We start from the raw sequence: 18,804 nt of genomic DNA, 5'->3' as shown, positions 1-18,804 counted from the left end.
TTGTTCCGCTTCAAATACATAAGCTCTAGATTCACTTGAATCAGAGACCATGATGGACTCTATCTGTGTGATGTCTAAAGGATCTACAGCTTCCAGCAAAACTGCCTGCTTCGCAGGTTGGATAATGTTGATGACAACATTACACTTGTTGACAGGTTGTCCGTTGAAACTGAAATAAAAACAAAGAATATTTAAGTGTATATTCATATTTAACTGAACGTCAAGATGCAACCGAAGTTAAACAAAACATTCGTAAAATGCCAGGGAAAAAATAAAGCATAACTGAGTCGAACCTGTATCTTGCAAAAAATTTTTTTTTTTTTAGAAAAATTCTTAAAAATGTTTCAAAACTAAAAACTCGAATGTACACACCTTATTAAATAAACCTTCAACATTTCGAATTCTTGTAACATTCTATCGTTTATAGCTAAAGACCCGGACCATCCTTTCTCCTGAACAGTCAATCCGAGTGTCTGCTGGCATGCTCTAGTCACCACTCTCATTATACTTCCATGAGAATGGAGAAGGTGACAACATACGCCAAGGATATGCGCTAATTCTTTGGCGTATATTACGCCAACCTTATCAGCCTTTGAAATAGCAGCGTTAATGTCATTTGTGAGAATTATTATCTTCATTAGGGGGGCACTGATTCTCATAGAAATTGAATCTAAATTAAAGCCCAGGTAACACAAAGAAGTAGTAGGCCCGACACATTTCGATAAGTTTAATGTCCAGCCTGTGCTTTCGAACACAAATTTTATGAATTTAAGGCTAGCCAATCCTTTAATTTTAGACAAGGCTGAATTGAACGAGTCATCGACGAATGTTGATAAGTCGATGCCTCGAGCGTGGCAGAATCTTCGTATGGGGACTATCAGAGAATTCATTATGTATGTGGCTGGTCCTGACAAAAAATATTGCATTCTTATGGATCAAATTTAAAAAATACGTACAATTTAAATTCGACGCTTGATCATTTCTTAAGAAAAACACTACCAAAACGTAAAAACAAAAACTATACACTCATTTTTTTGGTTTTTGGTATGCATAAGGTTGTCAAATACATTTCATATTGTACTCATTAAACAATAGGCATCGCTATCCTTAAGCGTTTTAACACTTGCGCATCGAACTAATGCCATTGATTGAATTAAGAAATAAAACAAAAACTAACCTGTGCCGAATGGCAGTGTTAAAAACTCATAGAACTCCCGCGTGCCGGAGGCGTTGACAACCGCAAAGCCGAATAAACCACGGAACTCTGGATGTAATGCCAAATGGCAATACATTGCTGAGATGTCCAACACGGACATCCAGCAGCCGGGCGTGACTCTGGGAAGGACCATGGAAATATCCTCCATTTTCATAGAAACTTTTCCTAAACAGTCGTTCAGTGTACGTGACAAATCTAAACACTGACGTAATTTCACGTTACCCTCACTATCCAACTTTGACGCCACTGTCAAAGGGTTGACAAAATATGGTTTATAATCAACTTTCCTAACAATGTTTTCCTTAACCCATTTGTCTGTCTTTGCCTGAACGAATTGAATGTTTTGCAACGCGCTCATGTTGTTCCTAAGGTCTGTCGCCTCGGGAAGAGGAGTAACTATGTCCGGCTTATAACCGTCTCTTAATAAATCTAAAACTAAATCACTGGCGTTTAAAATCTGTTTATAAAATAACTGGGCCTTTGGATCATGGATCCCTCCTGCAACTGGACCGAAACCCAGGCCTTGCAACCGGTCAATTTCTTTGTCAATAAAAGCCGCAAATTCTTGGTCAGATATGTCACTTAAAGAACTTACGACTAAGTCACTGGTAACAATTTTAACAGAAGTATTGTCGTCGTTTTCAATATTACCATTGGAGTTAAAGTCAATAGTTTTTGTGTCAGTTAAATTATCGCTATCGAGTGGGGCGATAACATCGTCAATGAGGAGCTCCTCGGCTTTGGTAGATGGAAGTGCCGCTATGGCCGGGGAACTCGAAGCCTCGCTTCAATCCTTCTTCTTAGGAGCTGTGCACTGAGAGGCTCTATGGCCTTGTTTCTGGCTGAAAATATAATTAACATTAGACTGGCTGAGTTTAACAACTAAAAAACTCTGTGCTAAATAGTAAGTTAAATTGCGAATATATATTTTTTTTTTTTTTTAAAAAAAACTAAACTATGTATTTTTTGAAAAGGAAAACCTCTTTGATTATCTATTTGGCATATCCATTGATTGCCCGCGCAAAATCGAGATCCAACTATCATTACAACACATTTAAACTGGCTGCAAAAAAGATATATTAAAAAATTTTAACGCTTACCAATTGTGGCACGTGCCAGTGAAGCGTTTCGCAGATGGCCTAGCCTCTCGCTCTCTGTCCCGTCTGCGCTTCTCGCTTTCTTCATGCTCCTTGCGCAAAGTATTTAATCTGGTGAGCCTCTCACCTTGCAGAACTTCACGATTATCGTTGCAGGCAAACTTGACAACCACAGAGGGGCTGTTTGTAAACGTCAAGCTCATGTAGAGACTCATGAACTTGAGCAGCTCGATGGCCATAAGCGAGAACTCCATACTGCGATGGACGGTGGCGTGGGCCTCAGGGGGCAAATACAAATTGTAAAGCTCGCGAACTGCATCCTAAATTATAGTTTAAAATCGTAACAAATTCTTATAACACTTAAATGTTACCTAAATCAAATATGGTGGTATACAACAAAAACCTCAAGTATTACATTGTTTAGATAAACCGCTCTAGTGCTTATTAAGATCTATAGTATTAAAGATAACAACAAATCTCACTGCCACAGTACTTGTGAAATTAAAAAATTTTTCGAAAAAACTGTAAAAAAGAGAGAAGACTAGAACTGTTACCTCGATATAATTCTGAACAGACAATAGATCGAGGCCAGTCTTCTGCATCAACCTCAAATAACTGGAGTCACGGCAATTCTGCGCATTGACCTCAGTTATTTTTCCCAGTCTGGTTTGTTGCGTAACGGCATAATGTACTAGGCAGAAACCGGGCGGCTTCGTTTTTGTAGGCACGCCTGCGACAAGTCTTCTGCTTGGTAACGCGACCATCTGCCAACCCTGGGGAAACGGCGTAGCCTGTTGAAAATTGGCCGCTTGAGACGCTTGCATGCCAGCCCTCTGCTGCTGCTGAACTTGCTGTTGCTGGACACCGCCAACACCATTGCTGGTCGATGGTTGAGAAGCACTGGTGCTCTGCTGGTTTTTCTGATTTCTGTCGCTGACTAGCATGCGAATTACGTCGATAAGAGCACTGTTTGGTACCTGACCCGAATTATCGACAGACAAGGGCCTGTCAGCCGCTGATCCTCGGTCATGACATGTACCACGTGGAGGCATGACAGGCTGAGCTGATTTTGTCGGCACTCTGGGTAGTTCCTCCGACCTATGGCGTATGCGTTCGCCGTTTTGCTGCGGTTGGGGCCTAGCTGCCGCGCCTCCTGCCATATATGGTGCCGCATTTATGTTAACATTACTAAAATTCATTGCCTGATTCTGAGATGGATAATGAACTGGACCAGGCCGACACTGTGGTAGATGCTGAGGGTGATGCTGTGCTACTCTATTAATATGATCATGCTGACCATATCTGGCCCTTTCTTGTTGAATGTACGATTGAGCCGCTGGAATGAGAGGTGTGGAAGCCCGAAACGGTCTGGCTCCCATTGGTGCATCATCACCTAGCATGGCCAACAATTCCGCTGGATCTCTTCCGTTTCCATCATTCATTCGATCCGCCTCCGCAATTTCATCCATCATAGGAGCTGGTTGTGATTCATGGAACTGCGCATGAGCGGCGTCAATCTGATCCTCTTGATCATGGACACTTTCGTCACTATCAACAGCAGGATCATCATCTACGTCCGCTGCTAAAATTTAAAAAACTATTTCAATTATCGATTTTCATTTATACATTGCAACTGCTATTTTGAATGGTTAAAACTAAACAAAACATGTCCAACATGAAAAACCATGAATTTAGTCGACAGATTTGCAATTCAGCTAAAGTATATTTATATATTATTGTGCCTTAAACAAGTGTATGCACGAGTCGAAAAAATTTTTTTTTTTTTTTTTAAAAAACAAGAATTGATGTAACGTATATAACCATAGGTCTATATCAAGATACGTGATTACAAGAAAAACTCTATACTTAATAGCCAACAGTCTATCAATTAAAATAATACCTGGAGATACAGGTTCGAAACCGTTTTCATCCTCAAATGCCGGCAATTCTTGGGCTATATCACCCAAATGTGGCAACTGCATCTCATCCTCACCGTCGGCCATCTTATGTGTAAATATGCGCCGTATGAGATAGAAACAAAAAGGCTTATGATAAAAAATCTGAAAAATTTATATAAAATATAAATCAAAAAATCTAGAATGAAATCATATAAAAATAAACGAAGCATTATGAATGATAAATTAATATTTAAAAGAAATAAATCGAATCGACATTAAAAATGACCCCTATAAAAAAATTTTTAGGTTAAGTCTTATAACATGAAATTTGAAATTTGAATCATAAAACTATCTATTATTGCCCTATCAAAAACCACGTGCATAAAAAACCGGCGAATTATGAAAGGGAAAAATATATAAAGAAAAAATGCTATAAAATTAAAACATACTGATGAAAAATTTAAGGGAGTGGGAGGGAGGGAAAAATAAATTTTTAGAAAAAACTTAAACGATTAATATCACAAGCGACTTTGTAGCATAAATCTATGTTTCACTATCCTTTATTCTTTATTCTTTCACTTTTGTATTTAGATGTTGTTCGTTCAATGGTCAGATAAAGAATGAAGTAAAACAGCGAGCTTTCATTCGGCCCCTGTAGTCCGAGTGTAAGTGTGTGTGTGCGTGTGTGTGTGTATGACTACTTGCTTTCGCGCTCAGCTTGACAACAACCACCCCTCGTGGTTTTAATCTAAACTTGTACCGTTCCGTCTCACAATCTGTCTACCGCAATTGAGAAACTTATCTGGCCTGTACCGCCATACGTAGAGTCCTCCTCTACTACCACTCAGTTAAGAGTATATAAACGTGCCTATACATCATTGTCGGCCCCTGCCGCTTCATATAGCCTGTATATCATTTATAATGCACGAATACGCCGCAAGAGGTACTCCCTCTATACTACGTCTCTCTACCGCCATCTAACGGCCGTAGCTGACAACTAAGGTTAATTTAATTTTTTCTGTCTGCTAGCTCTCCAGGCTTTCTATATCAGCCATTCTACTTTTTATTTAATACTACGAGCGAATTTTTTCACATAATTCGCTTAAGATCTCTCAAACTGTGTTACTTTAGACTTCTCATATTAACTTTTTATCCTTGTCTTTCCACGTTTTATTCCGAACGACCTGGGCCGCTTGCCAAAATGCTCCTAGAGACACGTTTAATGTATTTTTTGAAATTCCACCATATTGCACAACAAATACCAATTTTCTTTTTCGTTTTAAATACTTCAATGAAAACCTCACATTATTATTTCATAGCTTGAATTCCAGAAAAATCCGTTTGGAACGTGTACCTACTCAATTTTGTCATATTGTCCGAAGCTCGATCGAAATAAAACGCGGAAAGACTCGGAACGAGTAAATCTGTTCCATCTAAAGTAACCCAGAAGTTTCGAGAATGGTAAATTTAAAGGATTTATAGGAACAGAATAAGTTCTTTGTCTTACGTGCTTTCATTCGAATCGTTTAACAAATTTTCGTTCATCAATCTTAAATAAGCACATTTTCGATAGAAAATTTTCGATAAAAATTCACAGTTGAACGCTTATTCGTACAATTAAAACGTTCGTTTGTCGATTTTTTACGAAAACGTGCTTAATTTTGAATCTTAGGTAATTCTGATTTACATACCACTATCTAAACTGAAATATTTTATCCTTATAAAAAACCATTCTCGAAACTTAAATTTACTTTCTCATTTAAAAAGATTAATTCACTTTTACATATACAATTAATATTATCGTTTCATAAAGGATTGCGAAACTAATGCTTCAAAAAATAAATTTTTAGAAAAAACTTAAACGATTAATATCACAAGCGACTTTGTAGCATAAATCTATGTTTCACTATCCTTTATTCTTTATTCTTTCACTTTTGTATTTAGATGTTGTTCGTTCAATGGTCAGATAAAGAATGAAGTAAAACAGCGAGCTTTCATTCGGCCCCTGTAGTCCGAGTGTAAGTGTGTGTGTGCGTGTGTGTGTGTATGACTACTTGCTTTCGCGCTCAGCTTGACAACAACCACCCCTCGTGGTTTTAATCTAAACTTGTACCGTTCCGTCTCACAATCTGTCTACCGCAATTGAGAAACTTATCTGGCCTGTACCGCCATACGTAGAGTCCTCCTCTACTACCACTCAGTTAAGAGTATATAAACGTGCCTATACATCATTGTCGGCCCCTGCCGCTTCATATAGCCTGTATATCATTTATAATGCACGAATACGCCGCAAGAGGTACTCCCTCTATACTACGTCTCTCTACCGCCATCTAACGGCCGTAGCTGACAACTAAGGTTAATTTAATTTTTTCTGTCTGCTAGCTCTCCAGGCTTTCTATATCAGCCATTCTACTTTTTATTTAATACTACGAGCGAATTTTTTCACATAATTCGCTTAAGATCTCTCAAACTGTGTTACTTTAGACTTCTCATATTAACTTTTTATCCTTGTCTTTCCACGTTTTATTCCGAACGACCTGGGCCGCTTGCCAAAATGCTCCTAGAGACACGTTTAATGTATTTTTTGAAATTCCACCATATTGCACAACAAATACCAAATGTTTACTATGACCTCTCCAACTAACTACGCTATAATTAATAAAAGTTACTTTTTTTCAAGAAAAAATTATTAGAATTTAAGATTTAGTAGATGGTATTTTATCTGAAGCTGTAAATATCTCTAAAATGCTGGTCCGAATTTGTTGTACTCTTCATTGCATCTGTTTTTGGGTGGTTTTAGGCTATTTTTCAGAGATTCCATCTAAAGATGCGAATATTTTGTTTATAAATGGTTACCAATAACTGTTTTTTACTACCTAAAGACAATAGGACCAATTATAAGTAAAATAAAAAATTATAGTTATTATTAATTTTTTAAAATTATTTATCTATGAACAAAATCTATGAAAATATTTTTTGTCTATGAAAATGCACAATAAAGAAAAACGCGGCAAATGCGCTGTAAATCCCCAAAAGTGCTAAATACAGGTCATAAACTACATCAACCTTCTTCCCTCTGTAATTTAAGGTTTTTTTTCAGTAAAAAAAATGTATCTTTTTACTGAAACAAATCTAAGCGTGTTATAAATAAAAATACTAAAACAAATTTGAATAAATAATTTTCTATTTAAAGTGTAAAATTAAGAAAAAGGTAAAAATTCTTGAAGAAATTAAAATGGGAAATTATTTTGGAAAAATTGTCTATCTTAAGAATATTTACTACACACTAGCTGATTATTGAATTGAAAAGATAAATAAAAAAATGCAAAAGGCTTCTTTATTACTTAATAGTACTTTAATGTTATCAAGCGGATGCGCCCAATGACTCTATATGCCTAATTATTTGATGAATTGGTGCATAGATAATAGCCTAAAACCACCCCAAGGGTGATATAAGCTTCCACATAAGGTACTTAAAACACCCAATTTATAATATCTAATAAAAATATTAGGTACTATTTTTAATTATGAATGTTTTAAAGAAATTCGATTTATTAAATACTTTTATAGATAAAAAGGCTATGTTAGATATCTTCTATGCATTAAACGATTTTTAAATAATCTTTTTTTCAGAAAATTAAACAATTCTGAAAATGTCAGACTTATGATCGATTACTTGTGTTAAATTCCAATTAACAATCGATCATGTGGATTGAACCAAAGTAAGATAAATTTTTATTGAAATCAAGTATGAAAATATTCATAACTATATAGCGAACCACTAAATATCACGAATGGACAAAGAATAAGATGGATAAATAAAGTGTCAATTGCCACAGAACGAAAGAGAAATTGAAATACACTAAAAAATCAACAGTCTGACCGTAATTGCGATATAGAAAATTCTTTCCTCATAGTGTCATTGACCGACAAAGTTTATTTTTATAGAATTCCTACTACCCAATGATTAAAGTTTTATACCTAACTACCTATCTATTAACTTTTTTTCTTTGAATATAAAAATATTGTAATATATAGTAATACGATTGATCGAAGCTTGGTTTCATATTGCAAATAGTTTATTTAAAACTTTGGGGGCTCTTAGGGGAGCTTAATAATGTTAAAAATATTAACCTTAGCTATCTGGTGGATTGCTAAACAATTGTACTAAATTAAAAACTTCTTTTTGCAGGAGTATGGCCTGTACTATGATCTTGAGTCTTAATTAAATCATTTATAATCAAATATTTATTCAGAGAGGTTCTTGCTTCTGGTCAGTTCTGGAGGACAGAAAAGGTTCTAAAGAACTTTGTGTACCAAAGTAGAAAGGTGAAATTCTGCAATAACTGATTGAATTCTAATCAGTTTTTAAATAAGAAATTCTTTATTTTGTAGCATTTTTAAAGAAAAGGTTACCTACATTGAACATTAATGCCACTATAATAATTAAAATTCATTCCGTAAAGTTAGCTTTAGACCCATTTTATTTTTAAGGGGCGAGGAACAGCAGGCCTTTATGGAGTATTGGTGGATACTTATGATTCCGTTCAGAACAAAAAGCCACCTCCTTACAGGTCATTCATCATTTCTTGTATGAGTTACAATTAAATTAAATTCACCTTATTTTCTTTTCCTCAAGTAACTTATACCTAGTTGATTTTATTTATCGTTTTAGGTAATTTAATTTTAAATTTTAAAAATATATTTATTATGCAGGCATAAAGTTGGTGCGTTGGAACTTAATATTGTGATGTAAGTAAGGGGAGAAATTATAAGTAGACCTCTCACGTGGTACTTTGGCTTGGGGAGGGGGGATTTCTGAATAATTTTGACACTATTAACTCCACCTACCTCTAGACTTTGTCAAATATTATAAAGTAAAATATCTGTCCTGTTTTTTTTTAAGCAAAAAAGGTGTAACATAAAAATATTGTTTGTGTTATTGTGATAGGATACTGTATAAGGAGGATGGGAAAGACACCTACTTTGTGTTGGCCTTGTGCATGACCGACACAGAGGCAGGTCAAAATTGGAACTGGCTAGAAACTGAGATCCTTCCAAAGGTTTGTGAGCATTTACAGAAGTGTTTCTCTCATTTACATTTTAATTAACTACTTCAATTAGATTTAAATTTCTAGTAAAGCTCTTTGTATTAGGAATAAGGTATAACCAACTAGCGAAATAAATCTAAAATAGTATTTGGCGGGCAGATGTAAAGGTCAATTATACGTTGTTGGTATAAGCTGTCTTTGTGTCGAGAGTAGAGCTTTTGAATTTGTTCGATGAATCGTCAAATATATCACTTTAGGAAAATTAAGTGTCCTAGACTAAAAATTAGATCCTATAATTATAAAATGTGTTGTTTTTTTTATGTAAAAAGAAACGGCTCCTTCCATTTAACGAATGGATATTTGGTGTTTGCATTTTCCTCATGTTAGGACTGTCTTAAAACTTTTTCAATAGGTAAAAACAATGTTTTTAGGTTGGTCAGTTTGAAAGTCCATCAGAAACGACAGAATTTATTTGCGGTAAAATTTCTAGTATTGTGGCCAATAGAGAGTCGCAGGCAGAATTAAATAATTCTGATTGGTAAGTGACACATTTTCATTGTGGCAATGCTACTTCATAATTTTAAAATTTTATTTGTTGGTTTCATATGCAGTTGTCACACATTTCATTCATGCAATCAGGGTTGGGATAATAAATTGGGTTTTCCACCCAAAGTTGAATTATCCCTTTATTGAGGCCTCCCCCCCCCCCCCCTTTGCTGGCATGAAATTCCCAAATATGATTTTGAATGATGGCTGAAGATAAACGCCAAAATTATAGACTTTGTATTAGGGCGTTTTAAAAGTCTCGTTTTGTGACATATAATCTTTTTGAAATGTGTACTACGTGCTAACTCATCTGATTAGCCAATATTTTGTATTGTATAAACTTATACCTAATACAATAATAAAACAGATGTTTTTTAATGTGAATTACCTATCCAGCGCAGCAAGCAAAAAAAAGATTAGATTTATTAATAAAAGTTTTACAATGTACTTACGACGAAAATCATGCCGTTAGAAAAAAAATGTGTTTGTTCTATCGTTTCCAAATTTTTCACAACTAGTTGTGACTACATCAAAATAGTGACCTATAAGAAACATGACCTTATGTTTAATATTTTAGCTCTGAATCAACGCAGTATGTTGCAGCAAAAAGAAAATTTCTAAACCTCTTTAACATTCCAAAAGATGAAAAATTAGGTAAATATATTTTTAACAGGATATGATAAATATATATGTACATTTTTTTCATACTTTAAAAAAATCTTGAATATGAAATGTTGTTACTTGTATTCTAGGTTAGTTATTGTTTTTTGGAAAATAATCAAATAATGTGTTTTTTGATAGCCAAATTAAGTTATGCTGTGTTCAAATAAATGTTTTATAAGAATAGTGTATGACTATTGTATTTAAAATGTCTTCATAAAAATTATATTGATATAACTGCAAGGGGGTGGTGAATTAATATTCTTAACAATCAAATTCTTATATCCAATTTTCTTTCTGTCTGTTTAAATTTTAGCTGATTTTTTGTGATTTTGGGGGGCAACGTTTCGTATTAAAGAGGACTTTATTTGCTTCCAATTCTTATTTTAGATTTTATTCGCTTGTTGGATGGGTAGCTCTCAAATAATGGATGAAGAAAGGGGTTAAATTTAAGTGCAATTGTCTAATATAATAAATAACTGAATTATATTTAGTGTCGTACTATTCATGCACATACTGGCCAGGAAAGTTACCCTCCCAGGGCTGGCTCTACCTGACCGTTAACAACCTTTATTTTCATTCCATCATATTGGGCAAAGAAACTAAGGAAATTAAAGATATGATTGGTTATCACAGTTATTCTTTTAGAAATACAAATTTCCACCTATTATTTTAACCCGTACCTGTTACCAATGAACCTAAAATATTTTTTGGAAATATTAATAAATATCTTTAAATGTTGAACCATAGTTTGTATTACGTTGGACGGATATAACGGATATTGATAAATCAGGAGGTAATTTTTTTTTTTTTACGTGGAATTGAATTATTTTTAAATTTTGAACAAAGCTTATTATAGTTGTCAATGACCTTAATGATAAATATTACCTAGATATTAATATTAAAATTGGTAGGTATTTCTTTATTCTTTGTTTTGGTTACGTAGATAATGTTGAATGTTTATTTTGAATTTTAAAAAATCAAATATTTTGAATTGTAGGGATTGGGTAAAGTTAGTTGTCAATTTATTATTTTTAGGTTTGCTTCAAAGCAGTTTAAGTATTTCTACAAGGACTTCAAATCATGTATTCTCCCTATTTAACAAGGTATAATACAAAATTTCAATTATGAAAATCCTAAATATTTCATTGCTTGACTGATTTGCGCCTGATTTTAAAAAAGCCTTTTATTTTAAAACGTCTAATCATTTCTTTATATTTTAAATGAATTTTACATATACGTATATGTAGTATGTACTATGTATGAAGTGTAAGTTTAATGTAAATGTGTTATTTTTTATGTCAACTAATCTTATTTCTTTTAGGAAGGTTATGATTTGATATTCCAACTAGCGAACATGGGAGCAAAACGAATTTATTCTGAAGATTTGTTTTTCCAAAAGGTACTTTTTTAACTTTTAGTTTTAGCATGCTGTAATAAAATCTCAAAAATCATGTCATGCCAAATACAAGAGCCATAAATTCTGACCATGGAGTGAAAAGCTTTCAAATTCCAGTGAAAAGAACAGAACTATCCAGAAATGTATTCAGTGTTAGAGCAGCTAAATTCTGGAATGATCTTCCTGTTCATGTGAAAAAGGCCGTGACTTTATCTACATTCAAGAAAAGACTTGATAGTCGTATTCAGACTTTGGCCTAGATATTCAGACCTCTTACTATGACCCTACTTGGGTTCTTAAGAGTAAAATAACAATAAACAACAATGGTCTTTTTCTAGGATGAGGCTTTGTTGAAAAAGAAAAGCAAAAATGTTCCTAGAAAATCTTCCTTTCTCAAACGGGATCTTGATGCGAGGTTTGTTCATTATAAAGTTTATTTTCAAATACCTTAATCCTATCCCATATAAGAAAAGTAGCAGAATTTGTTTTCTATTTGCCTGTACGCCTGTCTAGAAAGATCTCGTAAACTATGCACTTACAGGAACTTTTGAAATTGTAATATTATTTATGCCTAATTTGTTAGGTTTGGTAAGGCAAATAGGGGAATAATATTAAGATTTTTGTAAATATCTTTGTGTGTCTGTCTAAATTAACTTCCCTTCTATTACAAGAAGTAGATTTGTTTTTAAATATTGGGAAATTCTCAATTAACCCTTCCCTGGTTATACCTATGTATTTGTGTTTAGGAAAGAAAGTGAAATTTACAGAAACCTGTTTTGTCTTCCCGGCTCCGAAGTTTTGGATGGCAGAGTTCCTTGTGCTCTATTTACACCTTACAACAAGAAATACAAGTATGCTCACACTTTGGCATTAGCAGAATAGGTTGCGTTAATATTGCAGCTTTGTCCGGTGCGTGGCATGAGTAGTTATTCATAATTACCCTTTACAGATAGGACTCGATAGATCGGCAATCAAATGGTTGGTTGTCTTTTGCTGCGATTCTTTTCCAATTACAGCGGGTGTCTTGATATAAAAGAACGTAATGTAATGATATATTTTGTTATGTCCTTAGTCTAAACATTACTTTAACGCATATTGTTCTGTCAGTTTTGATTAGATAGACTAGGTAAGTTGTCTTATAAAAAATCTAAATGAATTTTTCTTATAATTTTTATATTTAGTAATTTTTCATTTTTTCAGGTATGGTATCCTGTATCTGGGAAACCAGTTTGCTTGTTTTACCTCCCACGTACCTGGATTGGTCAGCCTAGTCATACCTCTAAAAGGGACACTCTTAGTTCTTTGTATTATTAGCATTATTGAAATCCGTGTGTAAGTCGTCTAGAGATGGAGAAGGCTTTGGCTCATAAACATGTGCAGCCATTAAACTTGAATAGCTGGAGCTATGACCTGTAGACATTTTAAAAGTAAATTGTTTTTTATTGTAATACTTGAACAAGGATTATGTTAACCCTAAAAGCAAAGCTAATTCTTTAATTTCAAAACTTTTCTTCGTTAATTTTCTAGTATGTTTCTATTATATGGCTTAAAAAAAGATTCTTTGATAGCGAAACCTTTATTTTGTAGTCATATCTATTAAGGAGCTGCATCAGTTTAATTTTATGGAATTTTAGTTTATCTTAAAAACTTCACCTGTCTGATAAATCATCAATAGAATTCTAGAAAACTCTCCAAAAATGATTTTGCCTTTATTGAAATAGTTGCTTTCTAAGGTAGAAAATTCATAATGAAGGCTGTTTTGATATAACCAGGGATCTAAAGGAATTAGAAAATGGCCGATGAATTGATGTACGTCCCCAATAATAATACACAAAATTACCCCCTCTGTAACTTAAAATTAGTGGTTGAAACGTTTGAACACTTAACCTAATAAAACAACAAATCAAAACTAGCTATAGTCCCCAAAGTTGCTGAGCCGACGAATAAGAAAGCGTTATTATAAAACTTTGGGGACTAGTGTAATAAACTGGAGATAACCCAAAACGTGATGTTACCACTAGACCCGTCAAGATTTATTAATCTAAGAGTTTTGTTGACAATATAGATGTGACTTGTATTGAGAAAGCCAACAAGAACGCCAACACTGGATTTTCTGACGAGGGGATTGTGTTTTCCATGAAGAATTGTGCCAATAACTTTGTTTTTGGACAGGTACCTCTACCTATACACAATCCATTTTTAAAATAATTTCTTTGGTTTGGCACTAAAATAAAAAGTGTGGTTGGTTGGTGGTATATTTGTTTGTCTGTGTTAAATAATATAAGAAGGGACTATGTCTCCTAAGCTAAAATGTATCCTGTATCTCATTTCTGTTCATGACAAGAATGACAACATCCAGGTAGCATTCCTGACAGACCGACACGGAATAAGTAAGTATTATACTGGATGCTCTTTGGTAAGTGTGTCTGAACAAAAATATTCAGCAATCTAATTTAAATGTCAGCTAAGAAAATCCTGATTTCTCATAACTTTACAGTGATTGGCGAACTGACGGAGGACGGACAGACTCAGTGTATCATAGAGTATCTTTGCTACAAAACTTAATACGACACTCAAAGAATCTTTAAAGCATTACAAAATTGCAATCGTAGGTAGAAGATCGAGATTTTGTCGTAGAGAAACTTTGTGAACTCTTGGCCACGTCCTCCAAATATCTCACCACACCTTCCAAAGTAAAGGATAACATCGAGGAGAAGGATAAGTTTGAGATGATTGAGCCACTGATGAATATTTATAGGTAAGTACTTAGTTACAGGGATATAAAGGGATAAGACAATGGCCGATAATTGATGTATATCCCAAATGACGGTACACTAAATTACCTCTTCTGGTCCCCAAAGTAGATAAATGAATGAATTAAATGAAATTGTTTTATAAAACTTTTGGGAGTAGACTAATCTTATAAAAGTCTAATGTCCCCTCCCTCCCAGACTTAGTTATGTTTTTTGGTAGGGGGACATTCCATGAATTGTACTTAAGTAGGTAAACGTTTTTACCTAGACAGGAGAGGGCTAAAAGTAATTACAGTAGCCTATACCATGTAGCAGCCGAGTAAATGATATTGTCTTACTAGTTACCTTAATCAGTTAGGTACAGCTTTTAAGCGGCCAGAGAAACATACAAAGTAGAAACTTTTAGTCAGAATAATTTTCTCTATTTAGGTTACTAATATCATAGTAATATGATAAGAATATTCAAAAAATAATCTCCTATAGGTTCTAACATTAAGAACAGCTAAAACAAAATCAGCGGACTGACGAACATATTTTACAATTATTTACCTAACTAAGAATAGGTAATTGAAACCTGTGATTTCCTTAAATTTTAATTAATTCTAGGGAGAGTGTTGACCTAACCCTAGAAGCGTGCAAGGAAATTTCCTGGGAGAAACATTTCAGTGACTACGGCAGGGGAATTTCAATATACAGGTTAGCTACACTTATGCATACCTACTGTTATTGGACAATGAAACATAATTATCTTCCCAATTATGCTAAAAAAATTCCTCTTTTAAAAAGTATTTTAAAGGGGTAAGTTATCTTTTCCTTTTAATTTTTATGAATTCCCTGAATTATTGAAGCATTCTGAATCTTCCTAAATTGTTTTCTCATCCCCCATACCTCTAAAACTGTAAAACAACGGTGTCCCTAAAACTTTTCAGCCAATTTTCATCGATTTTAAATTTTTTTAACGTCTTTTGTCCATCTGAAAAAGTAGTAGTAGCTTTTCATATTTCTTGCTGAAAGTATTAGAAAATAATATCTAGACATTGTATGGGGTTTGTATGTCTCTATATGCATCTAGAGGCTTAAGTTTTCATGAAAACAAATCCTGTTTAATTTTTGGAATCGTTGGAGTGCTATTTAATCAGTCAAAAACTCATCCTGGTGTGTTTGTTAAGAACTGAGGAGACAAGCGAGCTTGTGACCAAAGGTATTCCCAACAGGTTGCGCAGGGACATCTGGATGACCTTCTCTGGCGCTATTTTTGACCTGGAGGCCCACCCAGGCATGCCTTAACAATACAGCTATCATTTCTAAGTAGCGCAGCTACTCTAGGTATACTTGGTTATGTCCGTTTAGGTATGTCAAGAATTAAATACCTAGCTGTCTTGCGAAAATTGCATTTTTAGTAAAATATTTCTTCGTAATAGGTATAATATGTGCTAAAATTCTTTTACATAAAAAATTCCATTATTTAGAGGATTTTAAAGGAAGTATTTTATCTGATCTGTTTAAATATATGTTTAGAGAAATTATTGAAGTTTTGTACTGATAAAGCATCTCTGTGAAGGTTATTATGCCAAAATGGCAAGTGAAAGTATTAAATTGAAGAATTTGGCCAATGAAGAAATAGAACGAGACCTTCATAGGAACACATCTTGCATTTTTAATAGTGAACAAACTCACAACTTTAGTTAATCAAGTATTATTATTTATTTTAGATACCTAGGTTATAATACTATTTTAATGTGTGTCTTTAATGATTTAGAAAAAAGGGTAGTAAAGAAAGATTAGGGTGGGAAATATAGCTATGCTTATGGGAAAAATACTTACTGAACAACTGTCAGCCAGATTACGAATACTTGTAGAGTAACTTCACTACCAAAATCTAATGCAATGATGTTCATGAAACTGCCAGATCTCTACCGGAACACCCAGCCTTCCAGTCACGTGACAATATCGGTATTGATGGATTGCGCAGGATATTGTGCGCGTATGCCGCGCGCAATCCTCAAATTGGCTATTGTCAGGTAATGATAATTGTTTTATTGGGTGTTATCTATTTTGAATGTTATCTAAAGGGGAAAAAATGAGTTTTAGAGGAGCTTCGAGTTTCCAATAGGTTTTTTGAAAAGTGGAATAGGTTCCATGGTCCTATAAAACCTTAAAAGTGCTTAAAGTGATAAAATTCCATTTTTTCTTTTATTGGCCCTACTGTAAATTTTTTAAATTTCAGGCAATGAACATAGTGACCAGTGTATTGATGATTTTCTGCGGGGAAGAGGATGCTTTCTGGCTCCTGGTGGCCATCTGTGAAAGACTGCTGCCAGATTATTATAATACCAAGGTAAGGGGTGGGGGGGGGGGGGGGTCACTGTAAATATATCGTATACATCATTATCCAAGCTATCATATTTTAACTATAATATAGCCTTAAAGTATTTTGACATTAAGTTATTAATAAATTTTACCTACCTAGTTATTAAGTCATTAGGTAAGTATTTAACTAATTTTAACTTTTTATTTCAAGGTGGTTGGAGCACTAGTGGACCAAGGAGTTTTAGGAGACTTGGTCAAAAAATTTCTTCCATTTATAGGTCATTTTATACAATATACAACTTGAATATCTTACAGGATAGGACAACTAATTAAATTCCTTTATGTAGATTAATATAATACAATCCAATGTCCTCCTTGTTAAAAATGTCATTCCTTTTCTTTAATGTATCTATCTACATATAATTGTATATTATAACCCTAACTGTAGACGCGAAGATAGAAGATCTGGGTATGCTGCATCTGATATCCTTGTCCTGGTTTCTCACACTGTTTGCCAGGCGTGCAATCATTTCCACACACATTTTATAAATATATACAACATCCTTTAGATTCTAGTCAAATATAAAAGTAACTGGGAATGTTTATCTGTGTGTTTGTAACGAAGGATCTCGCTTCTATGTGGTTCTTCTATACATTGAGACTTCTCATAGGTTAATGCAAGATTTTGAAATTTTTTTAGGGGGTGGGGGGGGGGAGGTTCCTCCGCCCATCAAGAATATCGCTCCTTAGGAACTACCAACCTAATACGCTAGTTTTGATATAAATTAATAAGATTTTCCATATGATGTCAAAGCCCTGGGAAATGGCTGGTCTTATTAGATTTTGCTTTACTGCATATGTCTTGGGGAAGTTTTAAGCTATTTTCCCCAACCTCCCTCACATTTAAAGTAATTGTAAAGATTTTTGTGTGGAACTAATTGATAAAATTGAATAGTGTTGTGCCTTACCATACAGCTGTGTATGTACTAGACTGCTTTTTCTACTCGGGCGCTAAGGTAAATTTTATTCCAGCAAATACTGTATAAGGTTTTTTTAATCTGATCGATGCAAAATTAGCATTATTTTAGATTGGTTGTCATAGGTGTTTTTTTTTAATAATTCGTTGTTTTTTTTATCAATCTTGCAGATGCTAACTACATTTTTTCAAAGAAAAGGGAAGGGTTTTATCTAATGCTTTCACGCATAAACTAAAATAAAAAATAATTTGTTTTTGAGTGTTAGTTCACACTACACAGAGTTTTTTTTATAGCTTGGGGAGATTAAATATTTCTGATGTATTTAATAATGCATTTTTTTGAGCATAGCCAATAATTTCCTTAGGTATTATTCCAACTTGGACTGTATATTTTGAAACAAAACAAGGAATATCTTCTCCAATGCACAGATGATGGCGAAGCTATGTTACATCTTAACAAGTTCTTTCAAGTTGTCACAAGGAATGTGTTATTTAATCAATTCGTTAAAAATCTTTTCTAATAAATCTTTTTTTTATTCCAAATGGCCACAATTAATTTGGAAATGTCTCTATTTATTTGGCTTTCATGTTTCACTTACTTCTTACCCTCAAAGTTTATAGACGCATTCTGTCTTTGGTTAGCTTAAAATTAAATGGGAAAAGATGGGATATAAAATTAGATCATAAAAAACATTCTACCAGAAGGGGGGGGGGGGGGCGTAATGACATAAGCTCTTAAACCGTGAGCAAAATGGTCTAAATATTGAGCTAGACCCTTCAAACTTGGTATATAAGCTTAGTCCTATAGGTATTACATCTAAATGGCAAAAAAATCCAAAAAAAACCTGCGGAAATGGGGTTTTTAGGCTTTTTTTGGTCTATTTTGATGTGGAAACAT

General features: G+C 34.0%; 3 protein-coding genes across 3 annotated transcripts in view; 2 read left to right on the top strand and 1 right to left on the bottom strand.

Annotated features, from left to right (window-relative positions):
* Nucleotides 1-1,924: 1,924 nt before the first annotated feature.
* LOC145306579 (uncharacterized) lies at nt 1,925-4,369 on the bottom strand. The gene is made up of 4 exons (XM_080148783.1): nt 4,214-4,369; nt 2,868-3,895; nt 2,317-2,633; nt 1,925-2,058 (listed from the first exon to the last, which is right to left on the bottom strand). Exons 1-4 carry the CDS (start codon nt 4,314-4,316, stop codon nt 2,004-2,006), a joined length of 1,503 nt encoding a protein of 500 aa, XP_080004909.1. The 5' UTR covers nt 4,317-4,369; the 3' UTR covers nt 1,925-2,003.
* A 3,473-nt stretch (nt 4,370-7,842) lies between these two features.
* LOC145305391 (TBC1 domain family member 9B-like) lies at nt 7,843-11,803 on the top strand. The gene is made up of 8 exons (XM_080147009.1): nt 7,843-7,933; nt 8,468-8,540; nt 8,706-8,785; nt 9,163-9,274; nt 9,694-9,800; nt 10,386-10,462; nt 10,963-11,094; nt 11,793-11,803. The coding sequence occupies exons 1-8, from the start codon at nt 7,917-7,919 to the stop codon at nt 11,801-11,803; spliced, it is 609 nt and encodes a 202-aa protein (XP_080003135.1). The 5' UTR covers nt 7,843-7,916.
* The window catches only part of LOC145305390 (TBC1 domain family member 9-like), a 35,865-nt gene continuing 28,263 nt past the window's right edge, over nt 11,203-18,804 (top strand). The window contains exons 1-17 of the mRNA XM_080147008.1: nt 11,203-11,264; nt 11,507-11,574; nt 11,793-11,870; nt 12,206-12,282; nt 12,614-12,718; nt 13,068-13,199; nt 13,916-14,039; nt 14,480-14,625; nt 15,227-15,316; nt 15,790-15,896; nt 16,182-16,260; nt 16,530-16,641; nt 16,848-16,958; nt 17,142-17,208; nt 17,379-17,448; nt 17,886-17,946; nt 18,272-18,387. Of these exons, the coding sequence (XP_080003134.1) occupies nt 11,826-11,870; nt 12,206-12,282; nt 12,614-12,718; nt 13,068-13,199; nt 13,916-14,039; nt 14,480-14,625; nt 15,227-15,316; nt 15,790-15,896; nt 16,182-16,260; nt 16,530-16,641; nt 16,848-16,958; nt 17,142-17,208; nt 17,379-17,448; nt 17,886-17,946; nt 18,272-18,387 (1,442 nt within the window). The 5' untranslated portion in view covers nt 11,203-11,264; nt 11,507-11,574; nt 11,793-11,825. The remainder of the gene's footprint in view (nt 11,265-11,506; nt 11,575-11,792; nt 11,871-12,205; nt 12,283-12,613; nt 12,719-13,067; nt 13,200-13,915; nt 14,040-14,479; nt 14,626-15,226; nt 15,317-15,789; nt 15,897-16,181; nt 16,261-16,529; nt 16,642-16,847; nt 16,959-17,141; nt 17,209-17,378; nt 17,449-17,885; nt 17,947-18,271; nt 18,388-18,804) is intronic.

Source organism: Acartia tonsa, chromosome 14 (genome assembly GCF_053477335.1).
Source record: "Acartia tonsa isolate MP-2025a chromosome 14, ASM5347733v1, whole genome shotgun sequence".
Lineage (NCBI taxonomy): Eukaryota > Metazoa > Arthropoda > Copepoda > Calanoida > Acartiidae > Acartia > Acartia tonsa.
This window is presented reverse-complemented; position numbering and strand designations above follow the sequence as displayed.